Raw genomic sequence first — 23,184 nt, forward strand, 5'->3', positions numbered from 1 at the left:
CCCCCAAAATGTCTGTGCACATCCCTGGGTGTATATGACCATCTTTTAGACCACAAAATCAGTGATATTAAATATCCTGGCTCTTCCAAGCTTTATAATGGTACTGTAGCATCTGGACCAATCAGGCACACACCATTATTCAATATATTTAATGAATTACCTATGAACTCACTTTATCAAAGTTCTGTGAACCCATCCCCCTAAAACTGCAACCAGCATCCCAAATGTAGCTAGCACACAGGCAGAACTAGGTGTCCTGTTACAGATATATAGTATTTTTATGATCAGAAAGAATGCTGTGGAGACTAGTGACTCATTCTTTCTGAGAGGGACAAATAAACTCCCTTAATCTTATGTATTCTCTATATAACCACTTGGGAAATGTATACACATGTATCCAATTTTCCCATCTCATGAATTTCCTTGTATAAGCTTTATTCTATGTATTAATTCTTTCTAAACTGAAATCACACTGGTAGCATGTTTGGTATCTACGGACTCCAACTTTCGTTTCCTATTTGGAAATTTATGTTACATGTTACTAACTCTGTGACACATTAGTATTAGTATTATTTTCTCATTCATCCAATCCAGTGTCTTATGCTAATATCTTGCTACAGAACAAAGACTCGTAAAACTTCCCTCCGAGGGGGCAACTCTTTATTGGCTCAGACACCTTAAGAGGGTGTGACATCTTCACCCCTTATATTCACTGATCACAAGATCAAATCTCTCTTTCTCCTCTTCTTTTTTACTGAAAAATGCTGACGTCAAGATGATGCTTTAAGAAGCTAGAAGCTTCTAAGGAACCCCAAGCTTGTGCCAGGCCTCAGCCTAGATCTTCCATTCACCAAAGATCCTCTGAATCCAACTGGTTCTCTTTCATCAAGACAATATCAGCAAAGATTCAATGGGAGCCTCCACAAATTGCATCAGGACAGTTTTAATTCAACTTGGAGAGACATGCAAGTATCAAACTTAGTCTCATTATCGGAAACATTGAGTATCCTTACCCCTTTTAAAGAAGGGCCTGTTAAAACTAAACTGATGGTTTGCTCAAGGCTGTTGATCTGCTGAATGTCAAACAATGCTGTAACTTCTTGCTTTCCTGTACTCTGCTTTAGCTCTCTCTCTCTCTCTCTCTCTCTCTCTTGGTGAACTGTATGCATATATGTGTGTGAATGTTAGTTTAAGTGTTTAGTCTAGTTAATAAAGTCTTGTTCATGTCACATGTAAAGCTGTCTGTGTTTTGCGCTCATATGCTGGAGTCCCTATTCATGTCGATCCTGACTACAGGCTTTTAGTAGTACTGTACAATAAGATTGTTATTTCCCATAACCTGGAAATGAACATTTCTTAGAATTAATAAACAATTAACACGGTGTGTTCATTGGACAACGGGTTAATTGATTGTAATATTAATTTTATTACATTAAGTTAATTTTATTAACTGATCCAAATATTAATTATAACTAGTAATTATACATATTTTGAGCTAATTTGCTACAGTACTCAACCGTGCTCCTGATTTTGAAGTCAAGTCAAGTCAAGTCAAATTTATTTATATAGCGCTTTTTACAATTGGTAATTGTTTCAAAGCAGCTTTACATATTAGAAGCACAGAAAAAAGAGAAGTGGTTAAAAAATAAGCTGTACAAGCAAGCGTGGTAATATGTAACATATACAAGATGGTGCTACATTAAGCCAATGTCGGCTGACTCTCAGAGGTGGAAAAAAAACCCTAGGAGAAAACCCCAGCGTGCTAGCACTGGGAAAAAAGTCCTAGGAGGGAAAAAACTCCTTGGAAGATATATATATATATAATATATGTAAATGGATATGGAGATCAGAATCTGAATTATACATTTTTATTATAGAGATTAAAAATAGATTATATATAAATATATGTAAGCGGATACGGAGATTAAAAATCTGAATTATAGATGCAGCCAGAACTGGATCTGTAGGCCCATTGTCTCCTGGGCTACGTTGTAGTCAGGTCCAGACACAGGTTCTCCATCTGATCTGGATACGGCCTGGATCCAGCACCCGGCAAACCTCAGGATAAGCAGAGAGACTGATATTAGCGTAGATGCCATTCTTATTCTGATGTACAGGTATATCTAGTGTTATAGGAAATGTTCTCGGTTCCGGCCGACCTAATTATTGCAGCGTAACAATCCTTTAACGGATTTGAAAAATGTTAATGTATTGATAATGTGTTATGTGTATGCAAGAGCAAAGAGATGTGTTTTTAGTCTAGATTCAAACTGACAGAGTGTGTCTGCTTCCAATGCTAGGAAGATTGTTCCAGAGTTTAGGTGCTAAATAGGAAAAGGATCTGCCGCCTTCAGTTGATTTTGATATTCTGGGTATTATCAACTGGCCTGAATTCTGAGATCGCAATAGACGTGAATGACTATAATGCACCAAGAGCTCACTTAGATACTGGGGAGCTAAACCATTTAGAGCTTTATAAGTAAGTAGCAAGATTTTAAAATCTATACGATGTTTAATAGGGAGCCAATGTAATGTTGACAGAACTGGGCTAATATGGTCATACTTTGTGGTTCTAGTAAGAACTCTAGCTGCCGCATTTTTGACCAACTGTAGTCTGTTTAAAAGCCGAGCAGAACAACCACCCAGTAGAGCGTTACAGTAATCTAGTCTTGAGGTCATGAATGCATGAACCAACTGTTCCGCATTTGTCATTGAGAGCATATGTCGTAATTTAGATATATTTTTTAGATGGAAGAAAGCGGTTTTACAGATACTAGAAACATGACTTTCAAATGAAAGATTGGTATCAAAGAGCACATCCAGGTTCCTAACTGAGGACGAAGATTTAATGGAGCACCCGTCAAGTGTTAGAGAGTATTCAAGGTTTTTTTGTGAAGAAGTTTTTGGTCCAAAGATTAGGATATCAGTTTGTTCTGAATTTAATAATACGAAATTTCTTGTCATCCAGTTTTTAATGTCAGCTATGCATTCTGTTAGTTTTGTGAATTTGTAGGTTTCGTCAGGGCGCGAGGAAATATGGAGCTGAGTATCGTCAGCGTAGCAGTGAAAACTAACACCATGCTTCCTAATTATCTCTCCTAAGGACAGCATGTACAGAGTGAAAAGCAACAGTCCTAGTACTGAGCCTTGTGGTACTCCATATTGAACTTGTGATCGATACGACATCTCTTCATTAACTACTACAGACTGATAACGGTCAGATAAGTAAGATTTGAACCATGCCAAAGCAATTCCACTAATGCCAATATAGTTTTCAAGTCTTTTTAAAAGAATGTTGTGATCGATAGTGTCAAAAGCAGCACTGAGATCTAATAACACTAATAGAGAAATACAGCCACGATCGGATGATAAGAGTAGATCGTTTGTAACTCTAACGAGAGCAGTCTCAGTACTATGGTATGGTCTAAATCCTGACTGGAAATCCTCACAGATATTATTTCTTTCTAAAAAGGAGTACAGTTGTGCTGAAACTGCCTTTTCTAGTATCTTTGACAGAAAAGGTAGATTCGAGATTGGCCTGTAATTTACTAAATCTCTCGGATCTAGTTGAGGTTTTTTAATAAGAGGTTTAATAATAGCCTGCTTAAAAGTTTTTGGCACATATCCTAGTGTTAAAGATGAATTAATTATATCAAGAAGTGGACCTACGACCTCTGGAAGCATTTCTTTCAGTAGTTTAGTCGGCATTGGGTCTAACATACATGTTGATTTTGATGATTTGATAAGTAGATAATTCTTCCTCTCCTATAGCGGCGAATGATTCTAGTTTTACCTCCAAAAAAGCACATCCATAAGAGATATCCACACAACTCCATGGGGTTAATAAAGGCCTTCTGAAGCAAATCTATGTGTTTTTGTAAGAAACATCCATATTTAAATCTAAAATAACTGGTTTCCGGCAGATGGCCTACACCAAAAGAGTAATCTCTGACCGGACGCAAAATGCAATGACAAACAAGTACAGAGGAGAGCAAAACAAAACATTTTATAGAGCACTCCCACCAAACATGCATTCCTGTAGACTAAACATGTAATATGTATGCCTTCACCATTTTCACAGATGTGTTTGTAGTTTACACAAATTCTCAGAAAGTTGCACTTTGAAACCAGTTTTCCAAAATTCATTTTTAGGCCCCAGTGTAAATGACCAAAATGCTTAAATTCAGTTTAGTTGGAACCGGTGTTGTGTAAACAGTCTGTTTATATAGTCCATTCATGACTGAATCAACTTTAGTACCAGGTGTAAACAGAGCCCCAGGTAGCATCCTAGGAGGGAAACTGCAAGTTTACATAAGAAATTCTCATGAGATAAAAAGGACAATTAGTGTTGTACTTGCATTATTGGGGGGGCCCACAAGTGAACATTGACTTTAGAGGGACTTGGGCATGAGTATCAATATGCAGTTTCCATTTTCCATATAACCTCATTGTTGGACCAATATACAAGTCATGAAAGACCAAACTCCAGTCAAAAACCCAAAGACAAGCATGCATTTCACAAACTTTATTAAAACCACAAAATTCATATGACCAGGTTAACTTGTCCACTAGAAACCACAGTTCGCCCACTAGAGATGGTCTTGACGTGCGTGTCTCTTCCTATAAGAGATATGGTAAAAGCATGACGCATTTGAGAATAACTTCTCAATTCCTGAAGTCAATCTACAGCACTCACTCACTTTTCCTAGCGCAGCTTTGCTCACAAGAGCCAGAAGAGGGATGGCACACCGCTGTACTGCAGTGGATGAAGATCTAACAGAGGGGGAAAGGGTTAAGACCTACAATTCACTATAAAGGGGATGATTAAGGGTTTGAGACAGACTGCAGAGCATACGGTTTCCTGCAGAGGAGCCAGTGATGATGGATCCACAAATGTAAACATCTTGACAACAAAGCGCTTGTAGTGGGTTGGGAACTGAAGACCAGATGATCCGGTCACTGGAACCAATGTGGTCAGGTAACGGTCATCCTGGTAAGGGCATCTGAAGAGCAAAGAGTCAGTCAGAAATGCCTTACAGCACACTAGATGGATAAAGACTGACATTACTCACCCATCAACCAGAAGGTCCCACTGGGGTAGACTGAGTGGACTGGGGGTTGATGTTGCCCAGCAGTGTCCCAGTATCAGGACAATGTTAGGGTCGGTCCTCTCCAAAATGCGCACCTCAACATACACAGGCTCCCGCAGGACTTTTGTGACTGGATAATCAGCATCTCTGTAGTAGGATGTGTACGCCTCGTCCCCTGAGGAAGAACACTGGTGTTAAACCAGAAACTGCTGCAACCTGGAGTTTTAGAAAGGCTTTAGGCATACTTGGGACAGACACTCACCTTCTGCACAGCCTTTGGTGACACACTGACCATTTGCCAGTCTAAGCTCCACCCTGAGGGGTCCAGGAGCAGCTACTGGTGGAGGTGGAGGAATGGTGTTGACCTCCACAACCAGAGCTTCCACAGAAGTACCAGAGTACCTACACTGGAAGAGAAGCCTGGACAACAAACAGTGAGCTTGTGGCATTTGTCATGGATTAAGAAGTGCTGAAGCACACATCACTTACTCAAAATGACTGTCCCGTGTGATGGAGCCAAGTGGTCCGATCCCCACTTCATATGAGGAGGTCATCCTGTTCTCATACACCACATATCCACTGTCCTCCTGCAAACAGTAACACTATTGGCATCCAGTCCATTTTAAGCCACGCAGAACAAAACCACAAGCAGCTACTCACCATCATGCTCGTGCCACATGCAGTGACGGGGAACTGGTATATAGCAAAGGAAGGTGTGGATCCCACAGGACTGCAAGGTGGATCGTTTCCACCCAAGAGACGGACTGAATCCAGGCTCAATCGAGGCAGAGTAACATCTCTAGCCACCACTACCACAAACTGACCATCTCTTATACACTGGACAGTCACTGGAACAAGGAACAAGAGCAGATTAATGCTGAGGATCAGGTTAACATGAACACCTTTACATTGACTCACTCTTACCTGCCTTCCCATAGTAACACTGCTGTCCGTTAAAGCAGCAGTTGATAGCGTCACACTCAGCACCACTGATACCAGGTGGTCCACATTGGATCTGCTCATAATCAGCTACAGCACATTTGTCAATGGGCTCTGCCTGTGCCACTGGCTGCTTAGGCTGAAACTGCTGAGAAAACTGCTGACTAGCTTGTTGAGCTGGTTGTTGAAACTGTTGGCTAGCTTGTTGACTAGCTTGAACTGCCTGTTGAAACCGTTGGCTAGCTTGTTGTTGATTAGCTTGTTGAACTGCCTGTTGAAACTGTTGGCTAGCTTGAACTGCCTGTTGAAACCGCTGAGGAGACTGCTGACTAGCTTGAGCTGGTTGTAACCGTTGGCTAGCTTGCTGTTGATTAGCTTGTTGAACTGCCTGTTGAAACCGTTGGCTAGCTTGTTGTTGAACTGCCTGTTGAAACTGCTGACTAGCTTGAGCTGGTTGTAACCGTTGGCTAGCTTGCTGTTGATTAGCTTGTTGAACTGCCTGTTGAAACCGTTGGCTAGCTTGTTGTTGAACTGCCTGTTGAAACTGCTGACTAGCTTGAGCTGGTTGTAACCGTTGGCTAGCTTGCTGTTGATTAGCTTGTTGAACTGCCTGTTGAAACCGCTGGCTAGCTTGCTGTTGACTAGCTTGTTGAACTGCCTGTTGAAACTGTCGACTAACTTGTTGTTGAGCTGGTTGTTGAAACCGCTGGTCAGTTTGCTGGAACATCAGAGCTTGAGGATTCTGGGGCAGATTACTCAACTGTGGAACAGCATGACAGAAAGCACAAAACCACACACAAAGTGCTAAAGACTGAACAACACACCAACTTCCTGCCATTGTTCAACAGCTAGTTACACTGTTGAGATGCTGCCCTTTGGTCTTTTTCTACTCTACAGATTTTGGCTCATTAACAATAATCCCTCCCACTTCATTAATTGTCATGTTTCTCCAGACTTGCATGAGTGGGAGTTTATGAAACTGAATGATTCTATTGGTTCTTAAGATTCAATTGTCCTTTTTTCCACCCTTATTGGACAAACATAAATATGGCCACATATGCTCAAGCCCTGTTTACACCTGGGCCCGGTTTTTCAAAAGTAATCCACTAGGATTTTGGATAACGGATTGGATCAAATCTTGAAAATGTGTTTTTCAAAAGAAAAAATGGATTACATAATCGGATTAGATCACGTAATCCAATCTTGGTTTTGATCCAGATCAAACCTTTAGTTTGGGTTTTTCAGAACTTTTTTGTAGGATTTGCATCACTTTGATCCAAAAAAACAGGATTATCCTGATCCCAACAGGGGGTAGGATTTCAAGGTGGATTCCAGGAGGAAAATGTAGTAAAACTTTAAAACTAATCAAAAAATACAACATTTTTATCATGTAATATACATACACATTTTTATCTTGCACTTGATTAGTTTAACTGTTAAAGAAATTGAATGCAGACATTAGTCTATATATTTAGCCTTTCGGTAACCTACTCTAAAGTAAAAAGAAATTTTGGTGCCATAAAACAATCCCTAAACAGCTGTAAATATCCAACAAAAATATATTTAATTCAAAACCCATATTCTTTCTATCAACATGTCCCTTTAGGGCCTCCGTAGAGCACTGCTAATCCAGATTTGGTGATCCTGAAAAGTTCCTATCCGGATCAGATTGATCCAATCTGATGTTGCTTTAAAAAACTGGCTCCAAAAGTAAGCTGGATTACGTGATCACAGACCGCAAAAAAAGGATTACTAAATCCGGATCAATTTTATCCGGATTAAACCTTTTGAAAAACCGGGCCCTGGTACTAAAGGGATAGTTCACCCAAAAATGAAAATTATCCCATGATTTACTCACCCTCAAGCCATAGGTGTATACAGGCACGTGCACACATAGACAAAAAAGGGGCTTGAGCACCTGCCCTTTTTCTTCCTCGAGAGAAAGTACCCTTTTTCTGGGGTGCTTTTTTTTTTTTTTTTTAATAAATGAATATATATTCCTGTTTGCGCAGAGCTTCCCTGTCAAACAAATATATTTACTGAATTAAATAAATAAATAAATAAATACTATATCAGGTCGGCTTTGTCGAGTTCCGATGCCTTCACTCCACGACACGCCATTCATGCCCGCACGCCACGCCCCACCTCACCTTGAGTTTGCTGCTGGCTGAAAACTTGTGACAACTATTCCCACGAAAATGCAACTGCTGTCTGGCGATGAGAAGCGAAAAAGAAAAAAGCCCTAGATGGATCCATCCCGTGCATTTCTTTCAGGTAGGCTAGCCTATGTTCACAAACCTGAAAGTTTTGGCTATTTAAGGGTTATTTATACATTTAACGCTGCATTAATAGTTTGACCACCATCAACACATCTGCCTGATTTGATACTAATGAAATTTATGTCACATTATAATTTCAATTATTTTATTGTGCTATGCATTGCGTTTTGAACCATGGTAAAGATATCGGTTGGGCTGTCAATATCAGAAGATGAGCATCATGGACGCACATCCATGTACCACATTATTAAACGGTTTTCTAAGGATGCATGGTTTATTAAAACTATTTTAAAATCATAATACAGCATTACATAATGCTATTCTTAAATCAAAGCTTACACAGGATAATACGTCAATAAAAGTTTGAACCCTCGCTCTGTCTTTGCATGTTTGATGTCCACATATTCTTGTTGAAGAAATTACAGTGGCTGTAGCATTTCTATCACAAAGAAGTGGCCGAATATTATTATTTAACTAATAATATATTTTTAATCATGGTGGCTTTGATCGTGAATTTGATCGTGCTGTGCTGTGTAACAACAAAAATCAGCAGGCTTTTGGCGCTCTCTGCAGGTATTTGTTATAATATATAATGTATTAACAGTTAAGGAAAAAAAATGTTGATGTGTTTAAATATGCAGATTAGCTTGTTTTGGTTAATTTAGAAGAAATCTACAGATGCAAACAGATGGAGGGTAGTAGGCTTAAAACAAACTCCATGTAAATGTGTAGGGTTAGGGTTAAAAATTCTTTCCATTAGAGTAAAAGACATGGAAGCAAAAATGGACCACAATCTTAAAATTGTACACTTCATGAAAGAAGTATTCCAATAATATAAAAAAATTGGTGCAGTCATTTATTTTAAATATATATAGCTACTTGAAAATAGTTGCTGTTGACTTCTCTTGTGATAAACCTAGTGAATACTAAAGAAGACCATGGTCTCTGTGTGAACTAATTATTTTGTAGAAATCTGTGGAGTATAAAACAATTGTGTGAGTGTAAGGGAAGTCAAAGTTGTCTTAATATATTTAAGGGTTCATTATTTTTTAAATAAATAATTATGAGAAGTGCCCTTTTTTCCACTTGAGCCCCTGCCCCCCAAAATGTCTGTGCACATCCCTGGGTGTATATGACCATCTTTTAGACCACAAAATCAGTGATATTAAATATCCTGGCTCTTCCAAGCTTTATAATGGTACTGTAGCATCTGGACCAATCAGGCACACACCATTATTCAATATATTTAATGAATTACCTATGAACTCACTTTATCAAAGTTCTGTGAACCCATCCCCCTAAAACTGCAACCAGCATCCCAAATGTAGCTAGCACACAGGCAGAACTAGGTGTCCTGTTACAGATATATAGTATTTTTATGATCAGAAAGAATGCTGTGGAGACTAGTGACTCATTCTTTCTGAGAGGGACAAATAAACTCCCTTAATCTTATGTATTCTCTATATAACCACTTGGGAAATGTATACACATGTATCCAATTTTCCCATCTCATGAATTTCCTTGTATAAGCTTTATTCTATGTATTAATTCTTTCTAAACTGAAATCACACTGGTAGCATGTTTGGTATCTACGGACTCCAACTTTCGTTTCCTATTTGGAAATTTATGTTACATGTTACTAACTCTGTGACACATTAGTATTAGTATTATTTTCTCATTCATCCAATCCAGTGTCTTATGCTAATATCTTGCTACAGAACAAAGACTCGTAAAACTTCCCTCCGAGGGGGCAACTCTTTATTGGCTCAGACACCTTAAGAGGGTGTGACATCTTCACCCCTTATATTCACTGATCACAAGATCAAATCTCTCTTTCTCCTCTTCTTTTTTACTGAAAAATGCTGACGTCAAGATGATGCTTTAAGAAGCTAGAAGCTTCTAAGGAACCCCAAGCTTGTGCCAGGCCTCAGCCTAGATCTTCCATTCACCAAAGATCCTCTGAATCCAACTGGTTCTCTTTCATCAAGACAATATCAGCAAAGATTCAATGGGAGCCTCCACAAATTGCATCAGGACAGTTTTAATTCAACTTGGAGAGACATGCAAGTATCAAACTTAGTCTCATTATCGGAAACATTGAGTATCCTTACCCCTTTTAAAGAAGGGCCTGTTAAAACTAAACTGATGGTTTGCTCAAGGCTGTTGATCTGCTGAATTTCAAACAATGCTGTAACTTCTTGCTTTCCTGTACTCTGCTTTAGCTCTCTCTCTCTCTCTCTCTCTCTTGGTGAACTGTATGCATATATGTGTGTGAATGTTAGTTTAAGTGTTTAGTCTAGTTAATAAAGTCTTGTTCATGTCACATGTAAAGCTGTCTGTGTTTTGCGCTCATATGCTGGAGTCCCTATTCATGTCGATCCTGACTACAGGCTTTTAGTAGTACTGTACAATAAGATTGTTATTTCCCATAACCTGGAAATGAACATTTCTTAGAATTAATAAACAATTAACACGGTGTGTTCATTGGACAACGGGTTAATTGATTGTAATATTAATTTTATTACATTAAGTTAATTTTATTAACTGATCCAAATATTAATTATAACTAGTAATTATACATATTTTGAGCTAATTTGCTACAGTACTCAACCGTGCTCCTGATTTTGAAGTCAAGTCAAGTCAAGTCAAATTTATTTATATAGCGCTTTTTACAATTGGTAATTGTTTCAAAGCAGCTTTACATATTAGAAGCACAGAAAAAAGAGAAGTGGTTAAAAAATAAGCTGTACAAGCAAGCGTGGTAATATGTAACATATACAAGATGGTGCTACATTAAGCCAATGTCGGCTGACTCTCAGAGGTGGAAAAAAAACCCTAGGAGAAAACCCCAGCGTGCTAGCACTGGGAAAAAAGTCCTAGGAGGGAAAAAACTCCTTGGAAGATATATATATATATAATATATGTAAATGGATATGGAGATCAGAATCTGAATTATACATTTTTATTATAGAGATTAAAAATAGATTATATATAAATATATGTAAGCGGATACGGAGATTAAAAATCTGAATTATAGATGCAGCCAGAACTGGATCTGTAGGCCCATTGTCTCCTGGGCTACGTTGTAGTCAGGTCCAGACACAGGTTCTCCATCTGATCTGGATACGGCCTGGATCCAGCACCCGGCAAACCTCAGGATAAGCAGAGAGACTGATATTAGCGTAGATGCCATTCTTATTCTGATGTACAGGTATATCTAGTGTTATAGGAAATGTTCTCGGTTCCGGCCGACCTAATTATTGCAGCGTAACAATCCTTTAACGGATTTGAAAAATGTTAATGTATTGATAATGTGTTATGTGTATGCAAGAGCAAAGAGATGTGTTTTTAGTCTAGATTCAAACTGACAGAGTGTGTCTGCTTCCAATGCTAGGAAGATTGTTCCAGAGTTTAGGTGCTAAATAGGAAAAGGATCTGCCGCCTTCAGTTGATTTTGATATTCTGGGTATTATCAACTGGCCTGAATTCTGAGATCGCAATAGACGTGAATGACTATAATGCACCAAGAGCTCACTTAGATACTGGGGAGCTAAACCATTTAGAGCTTTATAAGTAAGTAGCAAGATTTTAAAATCTATACGATGTTTAATAGGGAGCCAATGTAATGTTGACAGAACTGGGCTAATATGGTCATACTTTGTGGTTCTAGTAAGAACTCTAGCTGCCGCATTTTTGACCAACTGTAGTCTGTTTAAAAGCCGAGCAGAACAACCACCCAGTAGAGCGTTACAGTAATCTAGTCTTGAGGTCATGAATGCATGAACCAACTGTTCCGCATTTGTCATTGAGAGCATATGTCGTAATTTAGATATATTTTTTAGATGGAAGAAAGCGGTTTTACAGATACTAGAAACATGACTTTCAAATGAAAGATTGGTATCAAAGAGCACATCCAGGTTCCTAACTGAGGACGAAGATTTAATGGAGCACCCGTCAAGTGTTAGAGAGTATTCAAGGTTTTTTTGTGAAGAAGTTTTTGGTCCAAAGATTAGGATATCAGTTTGTTCTGAATTTAATAATACGAAATTTCTTGTCATCCAGTTTTTAATGTCAGCTATGCATTCTGTTAGTTTTGTGAATTTGTAGGTTTCGTCAGGGCGCGAGGAAATATAGAGCTGAGTATCGTCAGCGTAGCAGTGAAAACTAACACCATGCTTCCTAATTATCTCTCCTAAGGACAGCATGTACAGAGTGAAAAGCAACAGTCCTAGTACTGAGCCTTGTGGTACTCCATATTGAACTTGTGATCGATACGACATCTCTTCATTAACTACTACAGACTGATAACGGTCAGATAAGTAAGATTTGAACCATGCCAAAGCAATTCCACTAATGCCAATATAGTTTTCAAGTCTTTTTAAAAGAATGTTGTGATCGATAGTGTCAAAAGCAGCACTGAGATCTAATAACACTAATAGAGAAATACAGCCACGATCGGATGATAAGAGTAGATCGTTTGTAACTCTAACGAGAGCAGTCTCAGTACTATGGTATGGTCTAAATCCTGACTGGAAATCCTCACAGATATTATTTCTTTCTAAAAAGGAGTACAGTTGTGCTGAAACTGCCTTTTCTAGTATCTTTGACAGAAAAGGTAGATTCGAGATTGGCCTGTAATTTACTAAATCTCTCGGATCTAGTTGAGGTTTTTTAATAAGAGGTTTAATAATAGCCTGCTTAAAAGTTTTTGGCACATATCCTAGTGTTAAAGATGAATTAATTATATCAAGAAGTGGACCTACGACCTCTGGAAGCATTTCTTTCAGTAGTTTAGTCGGCATTGGGTCTAACATACATGTTGATTTTGATGATTTGATAAGTAGATAATTCTTCCTCTCCTATAGCGGCGAATGATTCTAGTTTTACCTCCAAAAAAGCACATCCATAAGAGATATCCACACAACTCCATGGGGTTAATAAAGGCCTTCTGAAGCAAATCTATGTGTTTTTGTAAGAAACATCCATATTTAAATCTAAAATAACTGGTTTCCGGCAGATGGCCTACACCAAAAGAGTAATCTCTGACCGGACGCAAAATGCAATGACAAACAAGTACAGAGGAGAGCAAAACAAAACATTTTATAGAGCACTCCCACCAAACATGCATTCCTGTAGACTAAACATGTAATATGTATGCCTTCACCATTTTCACAGATGTGTTTGTAGTTTACACAAATTCTCAGAAAGTTGCACTTTGAAACCAGTTTTCCAAAATTCATTTTTAGGCCCCAGTGTAAATGACCAAAATGCTTAAATTCAGTTTAGTTGGAACCGGTGTTGTGTAAACAGTCTGTTTATATAGTCCATTCATGACTGAATCAACTTTAGTACCAGGTGTAAACAGAGCCCCAGGTAGCATCCTAGGAGGGAAACTGCAAGTTTACATAAGAAATTCTCATGAGATAAAAAGGACAATTAGTGTTGTACTTGCATTATTGGGGGGGCCCACAAGTGAACATTGACTTTAGAGGGACTTGGGCATGAGTATCAATATGCAGTTTCCATTTTCCATATAACCTCATTGTTGGACCAATATACAAGTCATGAAAGACCAAACTCCAGTCAAAAACCCAAAGACAAGCATGCATTTCACAAACTTTATTAAAACCACAAAATTCATATGACCAGGTTAACTTGTCCACTAGAAACCACAGTTCGCCCACTAGAGATGGTCTTGACGTGCGTGTCTCTTCCTATAAGAGATATGGTAAAAGCATGACGCATTTGAGAATAACTTCTCAATTCCTGAAGTCAATCTACAGCACTCACTCACTTTTCCTAGCGCAGCTTTGCTCACAAGAGCCAGAAGAGGGATGGCACACCGCTGTACTGCAGTGGATGAAGATCTAACAGAGGGGGAAAGGGTTAAGACCTACAATTCACTATAAAGGGGATGATTAAGGGTTTGAGACAGACTGCAGAGCATACGGTTTCCTGCAGAGGAGCCAGTGATGATGGATCCACAAATGTAAACATCTTGACAACAAAGCGCTTGTAGTGGGTTGGGAACTGAAGACCAGATGATCCGGTCACTGGAACCAATGTGGTCAGGTAACGGTCATCCTGGTAAGGGCATCTGAAGAGCAAAGAGTCAGTCAGAAATGCCTTACAGCACACTAGATGGATAAAGACTGACATTACTCACCCATCAACCAGAAGGTCCCACTGGGGTAGACTGAGTGGACTGGGGGTTGATGTTGCCCAGCAGTGTCCCAGTATCAGGACAATGTTAGGGTCGGTCCTCTCCAAAATGCGCACCTCAACATACACAGGCTCCCGCAGGACTTTTGTGACTGGATAATCAGCATCTCTGTAGTAGGATGTGTACGCCTCGTCCCCTGAGGAAGAACACTGGTGTTAAACCAGAAACTGCTGCAACCTGGAGTTTTAGAAAGGCTTTAGGCATACTTGGGACAGACACTCACCTTCTGCACAGCCTTTGGTGACACACTGACCATTTGCCAGTCTAAGCTCCACCCTGAGGGGTCCAGGAGCAGCTACTGGTGGAGGTGGAGGAATGGTGTTGACCTCCACAACCAGAGCTTCCACAGAAGTACCAGAGTACCTACACTGGAAGAGAAGCCTGGACAACAAACAGTGAGCTTGTGGCATTTGTCATGGATTAAGAAGTGCTGAAGCACACATCACTTACTCAAAATGACTGTCCCGTGTGATGGAGCCAAGTGGTCCGATCCCCACTTCATATGAGGAGGTCATCCTGTTCTCATACACCACATATCCACTGTCCTCCTGCAAACAGTAACACTATTGGCATCCAGTCCATTTTAAGCCACGCAGAACAAAACCACAAGCAGCTACTCACCATCATGCTCGTGCCACATGCAGTGACGGGGAACTGGTATATAGCAAAGGAAGGTGTGGATCCCACAGGACTGCAAGGTGGATCGTTTCCACCCAAGAGACGGACTGAATCCAGGCTCAATCGAGGCAGAGTAACATCTCTAGCCACCACTACCACAAACTGACCATCTCTTATACACTGGACAGTCACTGGAACAAGGAACAAGAGCAGATTAATGCTGAGGATCAGGTTAACATGAACACCTTTACATTGACTCACTCTTACCTGCCTTCCCATAGTAACACTGCTGTCCGTTAAAGCAGCAGTTGATAGCGTCACACTCAGCACCACTGATACCAGGTGGTCCACATTGGATCTGCTCATAATCAGCTACAGCACATTTGTCAATGGGCTCTGCCTGTGCCACTGGCTGCTTAGGCTGAAACTGCTGAGAAAACTGCTGACTAGCTTGTTGAGCTGGTTGTTGAAACTGTTGGCTAGCTTGTTGACTAGCTTGAACTGCCTGTTGAAACCGTTGGCTAGCTTGTTGTTGATTAGCTTGTTGAACTGCCTGTTGAAACTGTTGGCTAGCTTGAACTGCCTGTTGAAACCGCTGAGGAGACTGCTGACTAGCTTGAGCTGGTTGTAACCGTTGGCTAGCTTGCTGTTGATTAGCTTGTTGAACTGCCTGTTGAAACCGTTGGCTAGCTTGTTGTTGAACTGCCTGTTGAAACTGCTGACTAGCTTGAGCTGGTTGTAACCGTTGGCTAGCTTGCTGTTGATTAGCTTGTTGAACTGCCTGTTGAAACCGTTGGCTAGCTTGTTGTTGAACTGCCTGTTGAAACTGCTGACTAGCTTGAGCTGGTTGTAACCGTTGGCTAGCTTGCTGTTGATTAGCTTGTTGAACTGCCTGTTGAAACCGCTGGCTAGCTTGCTGTTGACTAGCTTGTTGAACTGCCTGTTGAAACTGTCGACTAACTTGTTGTTGAGCTGGTTGTTGAAACCGCTGGTCAGTTTGCTGGAACATCAGAGCTTGAGGATTCTGGGGCAGATTACTCAACTGTGGAACAGCATGACAGAAAGCACAAAACCACACACAAAGTGCTAAAGACTGAACAACACACCAACTTCCTGCCATTGTTCAACAGCTAGTTACACTGTTGAGATGCTGCCCTTTGGTCTTTTTCTACTCTACAGATTTTGGCTCATTAACAATAATCCCTCCCACTTCATTAATTGTCATGTTTCTCCAGACTTGCATGAGTGGGAGTTTATGAAACTGAATGATTCTATTGGTTCTTAAGATTCAATTGTCCTTTTTTCCACCCTTATTGGACAAACATAAATATGGCCACATATGCTCAAGCCCTGTTTACACCTGGGCCCGGTTTTTCAAAAGTAATCCACTAGGATTTTGGATAACGGATTGGATCAAATCTTGAAAATGTGTTTTTCAAAAGAAAAAATGGATTACATAATCGGATTAGATCACGTAATCCAATCTTGGTTTTGATCCGGATCAAACCTTTAGTTTGGGTTTTTCAGAACTTTTTTGTAGGATTTGCATCACTTTGATCCAAAAAAACAGGATTATCCTGATCCCAACAGGGGGTAGGATTTCAAGGTGGATTCCAGGAGGAAAATGTAGTAAAACTTTAAAACTAATCAAAAAATACAACATTTTTATCATGTAATATACATACACATTTTTATCTTGCACTTGATTAGTTTAACTGTTAAAGAAATTGAATGCAGACATTAGTCTATATATTTAGCCTTTCGGTAACCTACTCTAAAGTAAAAAGAAATTTTGGTGCCATAAAACAATCCCTAAACAGCTGTAAATATCCAACAAAAATATATTTAATTCAAAACCCATATTCTTTCTATCAACATGTCCCTTTAGGGCCTCCGTAGAGCACTGCTAATCCAGATTTGGTGATCCTGAAAAGTTCCTATCCGGATCAGATTGATCCAATCTGATGTTGCTTTAAAAAACTGGCTCCAAAAGTAAGCTGGATTACGTGATCACAGACCGCAAAAAAAGGATTACTAAATCCGGATCAATTTTATCCGGATTAAACCTTTTGAAAAACCGGGCCCTGGTACTAAAGGGATAGTTCACCCAAAAATGAAAATTATCCCATGATTTACTCACCCTCAAGCCATAGGTGTATACAGGCACGTGCACACATAGACAAAAAAGGGGCTTGAGCACCTGCCCTTTTTCTTCCTCGAGAGAAAGTACCCTTTTTCTGGGGTGCTTTTTTTTTTTTTTTAATAAATGAATATATATTCCTGTTTGCGCAGAGCTTCCCTGTCAAACAAATATATTTACTGAATTAAATAAATAAATAAATAAATACTATATCAGGTCGGCTTTGTCGAGTTCCGATGCCCTCACTCCACGACACGCCATTCATGCCCGCACGCCACGCCCCACCTCACCTTGAGTTTGCTGCTGGCTGAAAACTTGTGACAACTATTCCCACGAAAATGCAACTGCTGTCTGGCGATGAGAAGCGAAAAAGAAAAAAGCCCTAGATGGATCCATCCCGTGCATTTCTTTCAGGTAGGCTAGCCTATGTTCACAAACCTGAAAGTTTTGGCTATTTAAGGGTTATTTATACATTTAACGCTGCATTAATAGTTTGACCACCATCAACACATCTGCCTGATTTGATACTAATGAAATTTATGTCACATTATAATTTCAATTATTTTATTGTGCTATGCATTGCGTTTTGAACCATGGTAAAGATATCGGTTGGGCTGTCAATATCAGAAGATGAGCATCATGGACGCACATCCATGTACCACATTATTAAACGGTTTTCTAAGGATGCATGGTTTATTAAAACTATTTTAAAATCATAATACAGCATTACATAATGCTATTCTTAAATCAAAGCTTACACAGGATAATACGTCAATAAAAGTTTGAACCCTCGCTCTGTCTTTGCATGTTTGATGTCCACATATTCTTGTTGAAGAAATTACAGTGGCTGTAGCATTTCTATCACAAAGAAGTGGCCGAATATTATTATTTAACTAATAATATATTTTTAATCATGGTGGCTTTGATCGTGAATTTGATCGTGCTGTGCTGTGTAACAACAAAAATCAGCAGGCTTTTGGCGCTCTCTGCAGGTATTTGTTATAATATATAATGTATTAACAGTTAAGGAAAAAAAATGTTGATGTGTTTAAATATGCAGATTAGCTTGTTTTGGTTAATTTAGAAGAAATCTACAGATGCAAACAGATGGAGGGTAGTAGGCTTAAAACAAACTCCATGTAAATGTGTAGGGTTAGGGTTAAAAATTCTTTCCATTAGAGTAAAAGACATGGAAGCAAAAATGGACCACAATCTTAAAATTGTACACTTCATGAAAGAAGTATTCCAATAATATAAAAAAATTGGTGCAGTCATTTATTTTAAATATATATAGCTACTTGAAAATAGTTGCTGTTGACTTCTCTTGTGATAAACCTAGTGAATACTAAAGAAGACCATGGTCTCTGTGTGAACTAATTATTTTGTAGAAATCTGTGGAGTATAAAACAATTGTGTGAGTGTAAGGGAAGTCAAAGTTGTCTTAATATATTTAAGGGTTCATTATTTTTTAAATAAATAATTATGAGAAGTGCCCTTTTTTCCACTTGAGCCCCTGCCCCCCAAAATGTCTGTGCACATCCCTGGGTGTATATGACCATCTTTTAGACCACAAAATCAGTGATATTAAATATCCTGGCTCTTCCAAGCTTTATAATGGTACTGTAGCATCTGGACCAATCAGGCACACACCATTATTCAATATATTTAATGAATTACCTATGAACTCACTTTATCAAAGTTCTGTGAACCCATCCCCCTAAAACTGCAACCAGCATCCCAAATGTAGCTAGCACACAGGCAGAACTAGGTGTCCTGTTACAGATATATAGTATTTTTATGATCAGAAAGAATGCTGTGGAGACTAGTGACTCATTCTTTCTGAGAGGGACAAATAAACTCCCTTAATCTTATGTATTCTCTATATAACCACTTGGGAAATGTATACACATGTATCCAATTTTCCCATCTCATGAATTTCCTTGTATAAGCTTTATTCTATGTATTAATTCTTTCTAAACTGAAATCACACTGGTAGCATGTTTGGTATCTACGGACTCCAACTTTCGTTTCCTATTTGGAAATTTATGTTACATGTTACTAACTCTGTGACACATTAGTATTAGTATTATTTTCTCATTCATCCAATCCAGTGTCTTATGCTAATATCTTGCTACAGAACAAAGACTCGTAAAACTTCCCTCCGAGGGGGCAACTCTTTATTGGCTCAGACACCTTAAGAGGGTGTGACATCTTCACCCCTTATATTCACTGATCACAAGATCAAATCTCTCTTTCTCCTCTTCTTTTTTACTGAAAAATGCTGACGTCAAGATGATGCTTTAAGAAGCTAGAAGCTTCTAAGGAACCCCAAGCTTGTGCCAGGCCTCAGCCTAGATCTTCCATTCACCAAAGATCCTCTGAATCCAACTGGTTCTCTTTCATCAAGACAATATCAGCAAAGATTCAATGGGAGCCTCCACAAATTGCATCAGGACAGTTTTAATTCAACTTGGAGAGACATGCAAGTATCAAACTTAGTCTCATTATCGGAAACATTGAGTATCCTTACCCCTTTTAAAGAAGGGCCTGTTAAAACTAAACTGATGGTTTGCTCAAGGCTGTTGATCTGCTGAATGTCAAACAATGCTGTAACTTCTTGCTTTCCTGTACTCTGCTTTAGCTCTCTCTCTCTCTCTCTCTCTCTCTTGGTGAACTGTATGCATATATGTGTGTGAATGTTAGTTTAAGTGTTTAGTCTAGTTAATAAAGTCTTGTTCATGTCACATGTAAAGCTGTCTGTGTTTTGCGCTCATATGCTGGAGTCCCTATTCATGTCGATCCTGACTACAGGCTTTTAGTAGTACTGTACAATAAGATTGTTATTTCCCATAACCTGGAAATGAACATTTCTTAGAATTAATAAACAATTAACACGGTGTGTTCATTGGACAACGGGTTAATTGATTGTAATATTAATTTTATTACATTAAGTTAATTTTATTAACTGATCCAAATATTAATTATAACTAGTAATTATACATATTTTGAGCTAATTTGCTACAGTACTCAACCGTGCTCCTGATTTTGAAGTCAAGTCAAGTCAAGTCAAATTTATTTATATAGCGCTTTTTACAATTGGTAATTGTTTCAAAGCAGCTTTACATATTAGAAGCACAGAAAAAAGAGAAGTGGTTAAAAAATAAGCTGTACAAGCAAGCGTGGTAATATGTAACATATACAAGATGGTGCTACATTAAGCCAATGTCGGCTGACTCTCAGAGGTGGAAAAAAAACCCTAGGAGAAAACCCCAGCGTGCTAGCACTGGGAAAAAAGTCCTAGGAGGGAAAAAACTCCTTGGAAGATATATATAATATATGTAAATGGATATGGAGATCAGAATCTGAATTATACATTTTTATTATAGAGATTAAAAATAGATTATATATAAATATATGTAAGCGGATACGGAGATTAAAAATCTGAATTATAGATGCAGCCAGAACTGGATCTGTAGGCCCATTGTCTCCTGGGCTACGTTGTAGTCAGGTCCAGACACAGGTTCTCCATCTGATCTGGATACGGCCTGGATCCAGCACCCGGCAAACCTCAGGATAAGCAGAGAGACTGATATTAGCGTAGATGCCATTCTTATTCTGATGTACAGGTATATCTAGTGTTATAGGAAATGTTCTCGGTTCCGGCCGACCTAATTATTGCAGCGTAACAATCCTTTAACGGATTTGAAAAATGTTAATGTATTGATAATGTGTTATGTGTATGCAAGAGCAAAGAGATGTGTTTTTAGTCTAGATTCAAACTGACAGAGTGTGTCTGCTTCCAATGCTAGGAAGATTGTTCCAGAGTTTAGGTGCTAAATAGGAAAAGGATCTGCCGCCTTCAGTTGATTTTGATATTCTGGGTATTATCAACTGGCCTGAATTCTGAGATCGCAATAGACGTGAATGACTATAATGCACCAAGAGCTCACTTAGATACTGGGGAGCTAAACCATTTAGAGCTTTATAAGTAAGTAGCAAGATTTTAAAATCTATACGATGTTTAATAGGGAGCCAATGTAATGTTGACAGAACTGGGCTAATATGGTCATACTTTGTGGTTCTAGTAAGAACTCTAGCTGCCGCATTTTTGACCAACTGTAGTCTGTTTAAAAGCCGAGCAGAACAACCACCCAGTAGAGCGTTACAGTAATCTAGTCTTGAGGTCATGAATGCATGAACCAACTGTTCCGCATTTGTCATTGAGAGCATATGTCGTAATTTAGATATATTTTTTAGATGGAAGAAAGCGGTTTTACAGATACTAGAAACATGACTTTCAAATGAAAGATTGGTATCAAAGAGCACATCCAGGTTCCTAACTGAGGACGAAGATTTAATGGAGCACCCGTCAAGTGTTAGAGAGTATTCAAGGTTTTTTTGTGAAGAAGTTTTTGGTCCAAAGATTAGGATATCAGTTTGTTCTGAATTTAATAATACGAAATTTCTTGTCATCCAGTTTTTAATGTCAGCTATGCATTCTGTTAGTTTTGTGAATTTGTAGGTTTCGTCAGCGCGCGAGGAAATATGGAGCTGAGTATCGTCAGCGTAGCAGTGAAAACTAACACCATGCTTCCTAATTATCTCTCCTAAGGACAGCATGTACAGAGTGAAAAGCAACAGTCCTAGTACTGAGCCTTGTGGTACTCCATATTGAACTTGTGATCGATACGACATCTCTTCATTAACTACTACAGACTGATAACGGTCAGATAAGTAAGATTTGAACCATGCCAAAGCAATTCCACTAATGCCAATATAGTTTTCAAGTCTTTTTAAAAGAATGTTGTGATCGATAGTGTCAAAAGCAGCACTGAGATCTAATAACACTAATAGAGAAATACAGCCACGATCGGATGATAAGAGTAGATCGTTTGTAACTCTAACGAGAGCAGTCTCAGTACTATGGTATGGTCTAAATCCTGACTGGAAATCCTCACAGATATTATTTCTTTCTAAAAAGGAGTACAGTTGTGCTGAAACTGCCTTTTCTAGTATCTTTGACAGAAAAGGTAGATTCGAGATTGGCCTGTAATTTACTAAATCTCTCGGATCTAGTTGAGGTTTTTTAATAAGAGGTTTAATAATAGCCTGCTTAAAAGTTTTTGGCACATATCCTAGTGTTAAAGATGAATTAATTATATCAAGAAGTGGACCTACGACCTCTGGAAGCATTTCTTTCAGTAGTTTAGTCGGCATTGGGTCTAACATACATGTTGATTTTGATGATTTGATAAGTAGATAATTCTTCCTCTCCTATAGCGGCGAATGATTCTAGTTTTACCTCCAAAAAAGCACATCCATAAGAGATATCCACACAACTCCATGGGGTTAATAAAGGCCTTCTGAAGCAAATCTATGTGTTTTTGTAAGAAACATCCATATTTAAATCTAAAATAACTGGTTTCCGGCAGATGGCCTACACCAAAAGAGTAATCTCTGACCGGACGCAAAATGCAATGACAAACAAGTACAGAGGAGAGCAAAACAAAACATTTTATAGAGCACTCCCACCAAACATGCATTCCTGTAGACTAAACATGTAATATGTATGCCTTCACCATTTTCACAGATGTGTTTGTAGTTTACACAAATTCTCAGAAAGTTGCACTTTGAAACCAGTTTTCCAAAATTCATTTTTAGGCCCCAGTGTAAATGACCAAAATGCTTAAATTCAGTTTAGTTGGAACCGGTGTTGTGTAAACAGTCTGTTTATATAGTCCATTCATGACTGAATCAACTTTAGTACCAGGTGTAAACAGAGCCCCAGGTAGCATCCTAGGAGGGAAACTGCAAGTTTACATAAGAAATTCTCATGAGATAAAAAGGACAATTAGTGTTGTACTTGCATTATTGGGGGGGCCCACAAGTGAACAT

At 38.9% G+C, this 23,184-nt stretch overlaps 2 protein-coding genes across 4 annotated transcripts; both read right to left on the bottom strand.

Annotated features, from left to right (window-relative positions):
• Positions 1–4,677: 4,677 nt before the first annotated feature.
• On the bottom strand, positions 4,678–6,869 carry LOC137029713 (zona pellucida sperm-binding protein 4-like). Of its 2 annotated transcripts, XM_067399371.1 has the most exons (8): positions 6,301–6,869; positions 6,015–6,252; positions 5,751–5,938; positions 5,580–5,677; positions 5,353–5,510; positions 5,073–5,265; positions 4,856–5,003; positions 4,678–4,773 (listed from the first exon to the last, which is right to left on the bottom strand). In XM_067399371.1, the coding sequence occupies exons 1-8, from the start codon at positions 6,865–6,867 to the stop codon at positions 4,693–4,695; spliced, it is 1,671 nt and encodes a 556-aa protein (XP_067255472.1). In that variant the 5' UTR covers positions 6,868–6,869; the 3' UTR covers positions 4,678–4,692. The 2 variants fall into 2 exon arrangements, with proteins under 2 accessions (XP_067255472.1, XP_067255471.1); XM_067399370.1 differs by having other exon boundaries at positions 6,015–6,869.
• Positions 6,870–14,079: 7,210 nt separating this feature from the next.
• Positions 14,080–16,271, bottom strand: LOC137029715 (zona pellucida sperm-binding protein 4-like). Of its 2 annotated transcripts, XM_067399373.1 has the most exons (8): positions 15,703–16,271; positions 15,417–15,654; positions 15,153–15,340; positions 14,982–15,079; positions 14,755–14,912; positions 14,475–14,667; positions 14,258–14,405; positions 14,080–14,175 (listed from the first exon to the last, which is right to left on the bottom strand). In XM_067399373.1, exons 1-8 carry the CDS (start codon positions 16,267–16,269, stop codon positions 14,095–14,097), a joined length of 1,671 nt encoding a protein of 556 aa, XP_067255474.1. In that variant the 5' UTR covers positions 16,270–16,271; the 3' UTR covers positions 14,080–14,094. The 2 variants fall into 2 exon arrangements, with proteins under 2 accessions (XP_067255474.1, XP_067255473.1); XM_067399372.1 differs by having other exon boundaries at positions 15,417–16,271.
• Positions 16,272–23,184: the final 6,913 nt, after the last annotated feature.

The sequence above is a fragment of the Chanodichthys erythropterus genome, chromosome 10 (assembly GCF_024489055.1).
Source record: "Chanodichthys erythropterus isolate Z2021 chromosome 10, ASM2448905v1, whole genome shotgun sequence".
In the NCBI taxonomy this organism is placed as follows: Eukaryota; Metazoa; Chordata; class Actinopteri; order Cypriniformes; family Xenocyprididae; genus Chanodichthys; species Chanodichthys erythropterus.

Bases quoted from the DNA above. Each gene is read 5' to 3' on its own strand.
- LOC137029713 (XM_067399370.1), bottom strand. From the start codon at position 6,867: ATGGCAGGAAGTTGGTGTGTTGTTCAGTCTTTAGCACTTTGTGTGTGG. The intron at 5,939-6,014 runs GTAAGAGTGAGT...TCCTTGTTCCAG, and splicing joins GTGTTACTATGGGAAGGCAG to TGACTGTCCAGTGTATAAGA. The intron at 5,266-5,352 runs GTGAGTGTCTGT...GTTCTTCCTCAG, and splicing joins CACCAAAGGCTGTGCAGAAG to GGGACGAGGCGTACACATCC.
- LOC137029715 (XM_067399372.1), bottom strand. From the start codon at position 16,269: ATGGCAGGAAGTTGGTGTGTTGTTCAGTCTTTAGCACTTTGTGTGTGG. The intron at 14,913-14,981 runs GTAAGTGATGTG...TTTGTTGTCCAG, and splicing joins ACACGGGACAGTCATTTTGA to GCTTCTCTTCCAGTGTAGGT. The intron at 14,668-14,754 runs GTGAGTGTCTGT...GTTCTTCCTCAG, and splicing joins CACCAAAGGCTGTGCAGAAG to GGGACGAGGCGTACACATCC.